Raw genomic sequence first — 12,975 nt, 5'->3', positions numbered from 1 at the left:
TAAAAATGGGATACAAATCCATCCAAACCATGGGAATAATATTCCAATGATTTACACATACACTTGATCCAGGAATTTGTGTTCTTTAACTCAGGGATTAATTTCTGCTTGGTTATGTCAGAAAAGAAATAACATTCTGAGAGTGTACAAGTGTTTACCTTTATTACTTAGGCAATATTAAAGCGACAAGTCAGTTCCTAGAATTGGATAACTAACCAAATACTTGCTACTAATTACTGTTACTATGCTATGTACCAGCTGTACATCTGCCAGTACAGGAATTGACACTGTAAACTACAATTGATGATATATAGCAATTTCAACTTCTGATAAGTATACTGTGGTTGGTATGTATTCCATATAGATTACTGCTGAAAGAAGTATAGAATTTAATACTGAATGCATGAAATAATGTGATTTCTAATCTGCATCTTGGCTGTAAAAATGTATTTCATAGTTATGGTTCTTTCATTGTCCATAAACATTTAAGTGTGGGTCATTACATAGTTAAATTTATTCTCCTTCACAAGTTCCAGCATTTTCCTTTTGCCATCTTTTAGCCTTTTTTTCAGTCTCAGAATTCTTGCAACATCCATCATTCCTCTTCCTGAAGTCTGTCTTTTCTGTAGTTAACTACACACCAACATTTTTTTTCACAGTTGGAGACAATCCCAATTCCATAGAAAGAACTGACACCCCAAGTGAGGTCCCATCACAAAACCAGTAAATGGGTGAGGGGAGTGCAGGAGCTTAATAAGCAACTTTGAAAGAGATGTGTCTTTTTTTAAAGTTGTGCATAGGATGTAGTGTCACTGTTTATTTGCTGCCCATTCTTCACTGCCTTTCAAGTGGCTTGCTAGGCCATTTAAGATGGCCAGCTATGAGTCAACTACAATACTGAAAGTCTGAAGTCTCATGTAGGCTAGACCAGGTAAGGACAACATATTTCTTTCTCTAAAAGACATTAGTGAACGAGATGGGTTTTTAACGAGAACTGACATTGGTTACAAGGTTGCGATTAGACTAGCTTTTAATTCCATTTTTAAAAAATTGAATTAAAATTTCTATGCCATTGGTGGGATTTGAAACCAGGATGAGGATGGGCTTCGGCTTCTTCAGTGACTTTACTACAATGTCATTGCTTCTCCTAAGTTAACAATTACAAATGTTAGTGTGAAGTTATATTATTCTTACTTTACCTGACTGTACATATATCTCAACATGAAGTCCATAAGAAATGATTTTCCTTTCCTGAAGGCACCAGCGACAGATAAGGCAACCACTTCCCGATCTCTAACTTCTTCTGAAAGAAGGATTTTGTTGAGAGCCATTTCATCCAGTTCAAAAGTATGGTCATCATTAACAACAAGAATCTGAACTGGTCTGGCTTGCTGCACTGCTTCATCTTCTGATGTCCAATTGAAACTTCCCTCTGAAAATCCGCCTGCAATCAAATTTTAAAACAGTAATAAAATAGTTCACTCGCTGTGTTTAATACAAATTTGAAATATAGACACTGAACAATCAATAAGACACAATTGAAATTGGAAATGTACTTATGCCAAGTGTGCACTTCAAATCTCTCCTTGTCATATGGGATCAGCTATTTTTTATCCAAAATTAGCACCTTTCTAAATATTTATGTCAGTGGACAGAGGTCTCCTGTTAGAACAGAGGGCATTTCTCGTGGTCTGCAGAGGCACAAGCAGGCTTTGCAACCATCACTGACCTCCTCCCTCTAACCAAAAAATAATGGCCTGGCAGAAAAGTTTCAATTGGCATTATGACAGGCAGCTGACTGAGACCTTGCCCACAGCTCATCAAAACACTGTCACTTGGGGGTAAGCAGCTAAGTGACGGGAAAAACAATCAGAAAATTTTATGTTTTTTTTAAGTTTAGAGACCATTGTGAAAATAATTTTATTCAATATTTCCACCAGCAGGAAAACACCCTTGTGGCCAGTGAACCAGCGACTAGCAAAGCCCGAAAAGGGCAATTCTTACGTGGAGAACGTGAAGGGGGATGGTAGGGATTAAAATCAAAAGGGGAAAATAAAGTACTGTGCCCCCACCCCCCAACACATTGCCCACCTCTCCCTAAAGGCATCATGTGCATTGGTGGACACCATGTTCTCCTTCTCCAAGATCCGGGCTCAAACATAACCATGGAAAAGGGGCAGACAGTCAGCAGAAATGACTCCCCTCCACAGCCTGCTGCCTAGACCTGTTTGCTGCCAGCGTGACCAGGCCCAGACAAGCCTGTTTATATCTGTTAGCCAGGACTCCTTGATTGAACCAGGTTAACACCACCAGTGAACTCACATTCTATGAGGTCCATTAGGCTAACCTCATTATAATCCATTGACAATTATCCAGCTCTGAGGCAATTTACTGTTTGTTTAAGATCCCCACAAACGCAAACTGACTCATCAGACTTCTCAATCACTAAGACCGATGCTACCCATTTGCAAATCAATGATTCCTTTGCTTTCCAGCCTTCCGACTTACGCCTCGACTTTTGCCTGTAAGGCATGTGGTAATGGGCGGGCTGGGCAGATTCATGGAATTGCTTCCTGGTCAACGTGCAAGGTGGTAGCGAGTTTTGAGAAAATTTGTAGCTCAGGTTGAGGTTCTGGATGTGAGTTTGCTCGCTGAGCTGGAAGGCTAGTTTTCAGACGTTTCGTCACCATTCTAGGTAACATCATCAGCTTCGTTGGAGGCTCACTGATGATGTTACCTAGAATGGTGACGAAATGTCTGAAAACTAACCTTCCAGCTCAGCGAGCAAACTCACATCCAGTGCAAGGTGGTCTTGGCTTTTGACGGTCCCTAGACCTTCCTGAAAAACTTTCATGTATTTAATTAGGACTTCACTCAAGTGGCCTTTTTCTAATCAAATATGTTGAGCAAATCTGGGTGAATCTTTCTCAACTCATTTTGCCCCATCAGGCTTTGGCCCAAGCCTTTTACTGCAATCGGTGGTAACTGAACCAGCTGCTTCTCATCCAAGACAGGAACCGAATTTTCATCGTTAATCTGTAAAAGTTCCCTGCCAAAAGTTCTCAGTCTAGCCAAGGTCTTAAGCAAACTTGAGGGTTGGAGTTCACAGTGAATTTTGTTAAAGACTGGTTCTGCAATGATTGATACACGCGTGCCAGTATCGACCTCCATTAGAACTGGGAGATCATTTAACCAGACGTTTAGAACATAGGACATAGAACAGTATAGCACAGTACAGGCCTTTCGGCCATGATGTAATGCTGACCTATTATGCTACACTGATCAAACTTATTATCAGCCGTGTGCCTCTCCAAGAGTCGCTTCAATGTTCCTAATGTATCTGACTCTACTGCCACCGCTGGCGGTGTATTCCACGCACCCACCACCCTCTGTGTAAAGAACCTACCTCTGACATCTCCCCTACACCTTCCTCCAATCACTAAAATTATGCCGCCTTATAACAATCATTTCCACCCTGGGAAAAAGTCTCTGGCTATCCACTCTATCTATGCCTCTCGTCATCTTGTACACCTCTATCAAGTCACTTCTCATCCTTCTTTGCTCCAATGAAAAAAGCCCTAGCTCCCTCAACCTTTCCTCATAAAACCTGCCCTCCAGTCCAGGCAGCAGCCTGGTAAATCTCCTATGCACCACCTCTAAAGCTTCCACATCCTTCCTATAATGAGGCGATCAGAACCAAACACAGAATTCAAAGTATGGTCTAACCAGGGTTTTATAGAATTGCAGCATAACCTCGCAGCTCTTAAAACTCAATTCCCCTCCTAATGAAAGCCAAAACACCATACATCTTCTTAACAACGCTAACCTGATTGGCAACTTTGAGGGATCTATGGACATGGACCCCAAGATCCCTCTGTTCCTCCACACTGCTGAGAATCCTGCCATTAACCCTGTATTCTGCATTCTGCATTCAAATTCAACTTTCTGTAGGGTCCACACCGTTGTCTCATTTTTGAAGTGTTACAAATTTCTTCAAAGAACTTATTACTTTTGATGTTATGTTATTGTTACTTCAAAAAATATGACAGTTATTCTGCACCAAAGTGCCACAAATGTAATCTGCTTCTCCAAAAGCCTCACAAATGGGAGCAACCTTGGCCTGATCACCTGGAAAACTTCCAGCTTTTCTTTGAATAACACTATGAGAATGTTAAAACCCACCTGAATAAATGAAATGGATGTCAGTTTCACAAGTCTAAAAAAGATAGCATTTCAAACAATGTAACATTCCTTCGGGAATGTGCCGGAACGTGGTTCAAATTACAAAAAAAAATCAACTTTTTTTTTCAAAAGTAATCATTCTTAGACAACAGAACCAAGCTACGTCATTAATTTACTGACAATTATCTTCACTTTCTCCCTGCTTGTATTCTTCACACCAACTCTTTTTCTTACCACAGAACCATATTCAATTCAAAATCAAATGAATCAGTTTCCAGCAAGTTACCAGTCTTGATAAACCAAAGAGACAACTGAAATGCAGAAGTCTCATAGGGGAGAGGTTTTATGTGAACTCTGAAATGATCCTCCAACTAATATTCATCACAAAGTGGCTGCATCCACTTGAAGGAGATAAGGGATTGACTGTCACAATTCAATGCTCTCTAATGGAGGCAACTCTCTTCATTCTTTTCTCTTGCTTTAACTATATCAACCGCCCATTCCTTATTTAGTAAAATGTTGTTCATCCAACAGGTATCAAGTAGATTATGCCTTATTTGATGCGTGAATTCCAAACTGGAGAAAAATGGATGCTTGTTCTGTACGGATGAGCAAAGTGGAGAGGCCAACTTTGTCGATACACTCATCGCTGTGTTTCATAGAGAGAAGACAATCACATAACAGGAAACAACTGATGAACATATTCAGCTGTGTTCTGACCACCACATCTGCATTTTATTGCCTCTGATTCATCTGCCTTTTCTCATAATTATCACATTTCAAAGGACTTTGTCACTAACCTCCCAAAAACTTTGTTCTTTGGGTCAGTTTCATTTTTGTTCCTGGTATACGCTGTCGACGTATTCCACTACTGATGCTTCGTAATTCCTGTGCTAGCTATTCCCTCAATTTACCACAGCTCTTCTTCATTCACAATATTAACAATGTTGCAGGTATATCTTCATATCTTCTTTACTTCATATTTCATATTTGTAGATGACAATTCCGCTAGCTCTAGAGTGTGTTAGGTTTTAATCACCCATCTGTTTCCTTCCTTTCTCCGCAGAAGATTTTTTTGCTCTTCAACCTATGCACATGCTTACCACAGGCTCCAAAACAAAAGAAATGTGGCACTAATTATAGACTATAACAGTGGCAATTTGTCTATTAAAAAAAGTCTTGACGTGCATCACAGGAGCACTTCAAATAAAATTTGCCACTGAGCCACATAAGACGACATTAGGGTAGAGGATCAAAAGTTGGTCAAACAGATAGGTTTAGAGTAGCATCTTAGAGGAAGAGAGAGTTAGAGAGGTATAGAAATTTAGGAGGAATTTCCAAAACCTGGGACCTTGGTGGCTGAAGGGGCAATTATCAATGGAACAATTTAAACCAGGAATAAATGAGATATCATAATGGTAAGACTGCAGTTATCTTGAAGGGCTGTACTGATGGAGAAGATAAAAGATAGTGAGAGGAAGGAAAGCATGGTGTGATTTGAAAGTAAGGAGAATGAGAAGTTTTGCTTCAAGTATTCCTTAATTGGAAACCACTATCAATCCATCAGTAAGCATCAGGGCCAATAAATGACCAAGGCTTGGTGCAAGAGAATGTGTGCAGTAGAGTTTCAGATTTCATGTTTACACAGGTTGGAATGTGTGAGGGTGGCCAGAAGTGTGCCGAAATTAACAAGACAAGATGTAACAAAATCACAACGAGCATCAGAGGATCTGAGACAGGGCTGGTGTTGCTCGATACTATGGAGATAGAAATCAGTGGTATTGTGACATTGCAAATACTTCACTTGAAGTTCATCCTTGGGTCAATATGACACCAAAGTTACAATAAGGCTGGGCCATTTTCGTAAAGTGGTCAGGAAGAGAGATGGAGGAGGTAGTTTGAGAATAGACTTCACAGGCTGATTTCAGGGCTGAAAATAATATTTTTGTTCTTCTGAGAATGTGGTTTGAGGAAATTCAGATGTCAGAAAGCCATCTAACAATTTAAAAACAGTGGTTTCAAGAGAGGTGGTGATGGCATAGTGTTGGCTGTAACAACATACATATGGAAATGGTCACTATGTTTTGCGATAATGTTACCAAGGCAACATCTAGATGAGAAACAAATGGAGTTGAAGGATAGATCCCTCAGGGACACCAGATATAACGGAATGGGAACCTGGCAAGAAGACATTGCAGGTGATTGTCTGGGCATGATCGCATAGATAAGAATAGCATCAGGTCATAAGAGCCCAATCAGATGAATAATGGTGAAGAGGAGTTGGAGGAGGATGGTGTGGCCAATCATGTCAAAGATTGAGAAGGAGGGGGGGGGGGACTGGTTACCTCTGTCAGTCGCATGGGATGTTATTTGAAACTTTGATAAGACCATAAGACATAGGAGTGGAAGTAAGGCCATTCAACCCATCAAGTCCACTCCACCATTTAAATCATGGCTGATGAGCATTTCAACACCACTTCCCTGCACTCTCCCCGTAGCCCTTGATTTCTTGTGAGATCAAGAATTTGTCGATCTTTGCCTTGAAGGCATCTAACGTCCCGGCCTCCATTGCACTCCGTGGCAATGAGTTCCACAAGCCCACCGCTCTCTGGCTGAAGAAATGTCGTCTCATTTCCGTTTTAAATTTACCCCCTCTAATTGTAAGGTTGTGCCCACGAGTCTTAGTCTCCCCGCCTAACGAAAACAACTTCCCAGTGTCCACCCCTTCTAAGCCATACATTATCTTGTAAGTTTCTATTAGATCTCCCCTCAACCTTCTAAACTCTAATGAGTACAATCCCAGGATCTTTTGCCATTCATCATACGTAAACCTACCATTCCAGGGATCATCCGTGTGAATCTCCGCTGGACACGTTCCAGGGCTAGTATGCCCTTCCTATGGTGTGGGGCCCAAAATTGGACACAGTATTCTAAATGGGGCCTAACTAGAGCTTTATAAAGTCTCAGAAACACATCAATGCTTTTATATTCCAACCCTCTTGAGATAAACGATAACATTACATTCACTTTCTCAATCATGGACTCTACCTGCAAGTTAACTTTTAGAGAATCCTGGACCAACACTTCCAGATCCCTTTGCACTTCTGCTTCATAATTTTCTCACCATTTAGAAAATGGTCCATGCCTGTATTCTTTTTTCCAAAGTGCAAAACCTCACATTTACTCACATTGAAATTCATCAGCCATTTCCTGGACCACTCTCCTAAACTGTCTAAATCTTTCTGCAGCTTCCCCACCTCCTCAGTACTACCTGCCTGTCCACCTATTTTCAAGTCATCGGCAAACTTCGCCAGAATGCCCCCAGTTCCATCATCCAGATCATTAATATATAAGGTGAACAGCTGTGGCCCCAACACTGAACCCTGTGGGACACCACTCTTCACCGGTTGCCATACCGAAAAAGAGCCCTTTATCCCAACTCTCTGCCTTCTGTCAGACAGCCAATACTCAATCCAAACCAGTAGCTCATCTCGAACACCATGGGCCCTCACCTTGCTCAGCAGCCTCCCGTGAGGCAGCGTATCAAAGGCCTTTTGGAAGTCTAGATACATAACATCTACTGGGTTTCCTTGGTCTAACATGCTTGTTACCTCTTCAAAGAATTCTAACAGGTTTGTCAGGCATTACCTCCCCTTACTAAATCCATGCTGACTTGTTTTAATTTGACCCTGCACTTCCAGGAATTTAGAAATCTCATCCTTGACAATGGATTCTAGAATTTTACCAACTGCCAAGGTTAGGCTAATCAGCCTATAATTTTCCATCTTTTGCCTTGATCCTGTCTTAAATAAGAGGGTTACAACAGCAATTTTCCAATCAATGATAAGAGCTGTTTTAGAACAGTAACGGAAGTGGCATTGTAGTTTAAGGGATTCAAACATGTAAAGTTCTGGGTAAAATGAACACAGATTTGGAAGGCACATTTAACAAGTGTGAACAACAAAAGAAGGCTGGCAATGGGATAACAGTTTACAACAGTAGTTGGTCATATATTTTCTTTTCAAGTGAGGGGAGGGATGATGACAGAAGACTTCAAGGAGAAAGGACAATGCTTGAGCTGAGAGACCAATATCAGTTCACATGGGAAGATAAGGTGGTTGTTCTGCGATTAGTTGAAAATAAAATTGAAGCTCTTTGTGACGAGATAAGGGAAGGCAAGTATAACAGGAAGAGCATAAATCAGCACTCGGAGGAAAAATGGTAAAATGTGGGAATACAGTATTTAAGTTATTAAGTTTCTTTGGGGCTAAGAAATAGGTATTCAGATGGTACAAATGTTTTGGCTACATGGGATCCTGATCCACTCAAGGATCCTGGATGGATCCAGTAAAAGGACATCTTTGCCAGAATTTTTGAATTTTGACAACTATTTTTATACACCAATTAAAATGTGCCAAATCACATTTGGAGGTATGTGGATGTGACAACATATTAAGTAGGCAATATTTATCTAAGGTGACTTCCAGTTATTACAATTGAGCACTCCCAATGGTTACAAGAAAACACAAGAAATAAATTGACCTCAAGACGTTACCTGTCCTCATCTTGGGGAAATAAAATCATCTCTGAGCATTGGTAGAGGTTTACAGGTCTGGAAATATTTGCTATGCATCGTTTTTTGTTCCGCAAGATAGTGCTAGGAATGAAGAAAGGATGAACAGCACCTGCGTTTTGAGTATGCCAGGGGACAGCAAAGGAGGGAGAGAAAAATCTTCTCTTCGACCCCCTTTTAAAAGGCTAAGCCACTTCACTATTTCCTAGGGCGAATCAGTGCAGAAATAAGGACGTTCACAGGAGCAAATTCCTTCGTAGCTTCTGTGCTTCTGAGCTCCAAACCTGGGTGGCGCACATTCTGTACGTTCTTGCTCCTTTTCTGGATTTATTTGGCTAACAGTGAGGGCCTGTCTGAATAAGCAGCCCCTGGAGCCAACCAGTTTTCCTAGGGCCGGTTTCCATAACATTGTACGGCTTCTGCGAAATAATGCATAAGACCATACGCAACCAACATTTGGCGTGCTCAAAAGAATAGTAAAGACCTTATTAATAATTGTGCTGCGTTTTGGCAACAATCTCGTCCCTCGTTCCGCCCTATTCAACCAGCACAGGGGACTAAATGACCCGTATCTCTACAACCTACAGCATCCTGCCTCCTGTACCGAGTCCCTCTCCTGGCTTTCTTCGCGAAAGTACGGGTATTTCTGGTTCTTCAACCTTTCATGGAGATATTCTGAAGGCCACAGGCAGATGGCTGACTTACCCCAGCTATTTCGCTCTTTCCGATTCCTCGCCGTGTTTTTCTGTGCCATTTTGCTGGCGTCTGCACGGTGCAACCGTTCACGGAAGAGGATCCCTTTCGGAAGGGCGTCTCTCTCTCTCTCTCTCTCTGCGTGGATGACGAGTTGTGAGGTTGAAGCCTTTCGCAGCCCAGTGTCAAACAATGTACTGAAAACGCCAGGGGGTTGCAGTGTGCACATTAGTGTCGTTCAAATGGGGAATATAATGTCATATATATTGATATTAACAACAAGTTGAACAGAAACAATTTTTGTACATATGTGGGCGCCACAGGGAGGGGTTGGATTGTGTAATTTCTCAGAAGGACAAATTACATTTCGAACGGGACAAATGCTTTGCCACAGGGACTCTCATTTATTTAGATCACATATTACAGCTAAGCAAATGATAAAATGTGAACTCTAAACATTTTCATGGTAAAATGCACAACATGGTGACTCAATATTAAAAATATTGAGAGCGCAATATGATGGTTCCTCGAATCGTTAATAATTCCTCATAATTCTGAACAATAGTCTCAGATTCAAAATTGGAAATTGTAGAGTGAATTCCGCAGTATCCTAAAGAAACTGTGACTTATAGATGGTCAGTTGAGGCCGTTGCTCACAGACAATGAATGTCTGATATTACAACATAGTGACATGGTGCTGCTGATTTTTCAAACTGAGATGCCTGCACTTGTTTGGAGTCATACAGGTGTGCAGTATGGAAACAGACTCCAGTCCAATTCGAGCATGCCCACCAGATATCCTAAATTAGTCTATTCTGATTTGCCAGCATTTGGCCTGTATCCCTCTGCACCTTTCCTATTCATATACCCATCCAAATGGCTTTTAAATGTTATAATTGTACTAGATTTCACCACTTCCTCTGGCAGCTCATTCTGCACCACCCTCTGTCTGAAAAAGTTGCCCCTTAGGTCCCTTTTAAATCTTTCTCCTCTAACCTTAAACCTATGCCGTCTAGTTTTACACTCTCTTACGCTGGGGAAAAGACCTTGTCTATTCACCCAATCCATGTCCCTCATGATTTTCTCAACCTCTATTAGGTCACAGCTCAGCCTCCAATGCTACAAGGAAAATAGCCCCAATCTATTCAACCCCTCCCGATAGCTCAAACTCTCGAACCCAGCAACATCCTTGCAAATCTTTTCTGAACCCTTTCAAGTTTCACAACATCCTTCCTAAAACAGGGAGACCAGAAGTGAACACAGTATTCCAATAGTGGCCTAACAAATGTTCTGTACAACTGCCACCTGACCTCCTAACTCCTGTACTTAATGCACTGACCAATAAAGGCAATCATACCATCTGCAAAACATTGACTAGTTTCAATAAACATAGTTTATACTTTTGAATTGTAACAAACAATAGTATTCAGAAGTAATTAACAATGCTTAGGGGAGGTGATGGCCTAATGGTATTATCACTAGGCTATTAATCTTGAGAGACAGGATGTAATGTCCTGGGGTATAGGGGCTCAGATCCCCAGCATCAGGTAGATGATTTTGAATTCAATACAAATCTGGAATTAAAAGTGACCATCAATCAAACCCATCCAGTTCACTGATATCCTTTAGGGAAACTGCCATTATGTTACTCCAGACCACAGAGCACCATGCTTAATTACCCCTCTGAGATGGGCAATAACCAGCAATGCCCTCACCATTGGATTACAAAAAAAAAGTGTTCCGCGTATTTTGTGAACAAATGAGCAATTGATTACTGATTCATTGATGCAGGTTTCAAAAAACACTCAACTTCTGACAAAACAAAATACTACAGATGCTGGAAATCTGAAATAAAAAATGCTGGGAACTCAGCAGGTCTCACAGAATCTATGGGGAGAGAAAGACAGTTAAGTTTTGAGTTCAAATTGGTAAGCAAATTCAACCAGATTGGAGCAAAATACTGATGGGCAATCTGAAACGATTATTCCTAACTCCAAAACTTGCAGCACCTTTCTCTCATGTAGAGCCTTACTAATGAATTGAAAGATTGTGGCTTTTATCACTAAATTGGACATTGGCCTTTTTTCATCTTCTGACACTCTGTCCTCCTTTGAGCTGCTCTTCACAGTGCCTTTCTCAACACTCCATTAAACAGTTCATTCATTGCTACTTTCAAGGCTCTTTCCATTTCTCTTCTAGATGTCTTTTCTCTGTAAGTCCCCATACTGAATAGCTTCTTGACTCAATTATTTTCAATCTTCACCCCAATTCAGTTAACCCTTGCTCCTCTAATTTTACTGCCCTACTGACAAGAAAGCCTGTATTTCCACAATCCACAACTCGATGTGAGTATATCACATTGGCTTCCCCATCTGCTTTCAGCGGGCAGTCAGATCTCCCAAATCAGGGCAAACTGTCAAAATAAAACAGAAGTCCAGCAGTTGGCAGGTACAGGATTGCAAGTATTGAGTTGCCATTTGATTTGTGCCAACACTCTCTTCCTACCGAGTAGCATGACCAGGAGGAGGAACCAGGTTCAAAATCTTTCTGGAAGCGGTAACCTTCCTTTCGGCAACACATTTTTTTTATGTACATTCATGTTTGCATTTTACAACAAAGATCAAGGAGATTATTGGTATTTAAGACAAATTAGTGTCCTTCACCTAATTTACAATTACATGGCAATATACCACGCAGAAATAAACTTATAGTAATAAATGTAATTTTGGAAAGTATTATTGTTTGCTGTACTGCTTACATAGGAAGAGGAGGAAGCCACTCAGCCCCTCAAGCCTGTTCCATCATTCAATGAGATCATGGTGGATCTGTGCCTAACTCATTTACCTGTCTTTGAACCATGTCCTTTAAAACCTTTGCTTCATACTAAATAAATAATTCTTCAATTTAAAATTAACAACTGATCCAGCATCTATTGCTGTTTCAGGGAGAGAGTTCCAAACATCTCTTTGCCTCCAAAGGTCCTTTGCAATGCCTGCAAAATATACTTTGAACCCAAATCTGTTAAATTTTAACCTTATGATTTAGAGTCATAGAAGTGTACAGCATGGAAACAGACTCCAGTCCAATTCGAGCATGCCCACCAGATATCCTAAATTAATCTATTCTGATTTGCCAGCATTTGGCCTGTATCCCTCTACACCTTTCTTATTCATATACCCATCCAGATGGCTTTTAAATGTTATAATTATACCAGCATTCACCACTTCTCCTGGCAGCTCATTCCATACACACACCACCCTCTGTCTGAAAAAGTTGCCCCTTATGTCGCTTTTAAATCTTTCGCCTCTCACCGCAAACATATGCCCTTTAGTTTTGGACACTCCACCCTGGGGAAAAATCTGGATTATTTGCCCTATCCATGCGGCTCATGATTTTATAAACTTCTATCCAGGTCACCCCTGAGCCTCCAATGCTCCAGGAAAAATAGCCGCAGCCTATTCAACCCCTCCCTTCAGCTCAAACCTCCAATCCTGGCAACATCCTTGTAAATCTTTTCTGAACCCTTT

General features: G+C 40.9%; 1 protein-coding gene across 2 annotated transcripts in view; it reads right to left on the bottom strand.

Moving 5' to 3' along the window:
* The window catches only part of atl1 (atlastin GTPase 1), a 56,166-nt gene extending 46,539 nt beyond the window's left edge, over positions 1-9,627 (bottom strand). For both annotated transcript variants that reach the window (XM_048537783.2, XM_048537782.2), the window contains exons 1-2: positions 9,461-9,627; positions 1,200-1,444 (exon numbers count right to left, since the gene is read on the bottom strand). In XM_048537783.2, coding sequence (XP_048393740.1) covers positions 1,200-1,444; positions 9,461-9,509 — 294 coding nt within the window. In that variant the 5' untranslated portion in view covers positions 9,510-9,627. The remainder of the gene's footprint in view (positions 1-1,199; positions 1,445-9,460) is intronic.
* Between the last annotated feature and the right edge of the window lie 3,348 nt (positions 9,628-12,975).

This window comes from Stegostoma tigrinum, chromosome 10 (assembly GCF_030684315.1).
Source record: "Stegostoma tigrinum isolate sSteTig4 chromosome 10, sSteTig4.hap1, whole genome shotgun sequence".
In the NCBI taxonomy this organism is placed as follows: domain Eukaryota; kingdom Metazoa; phylum Chordata; class Chondrichthyes; order Orectolobiformes; family Stegostomatidae; genus Stegostoma; species Stegostoma tigrinum.
Note: the sequence above shows the minus strand (reverse complement) of the source record. Positions and strands in the feature narration are given on the sequence as shown.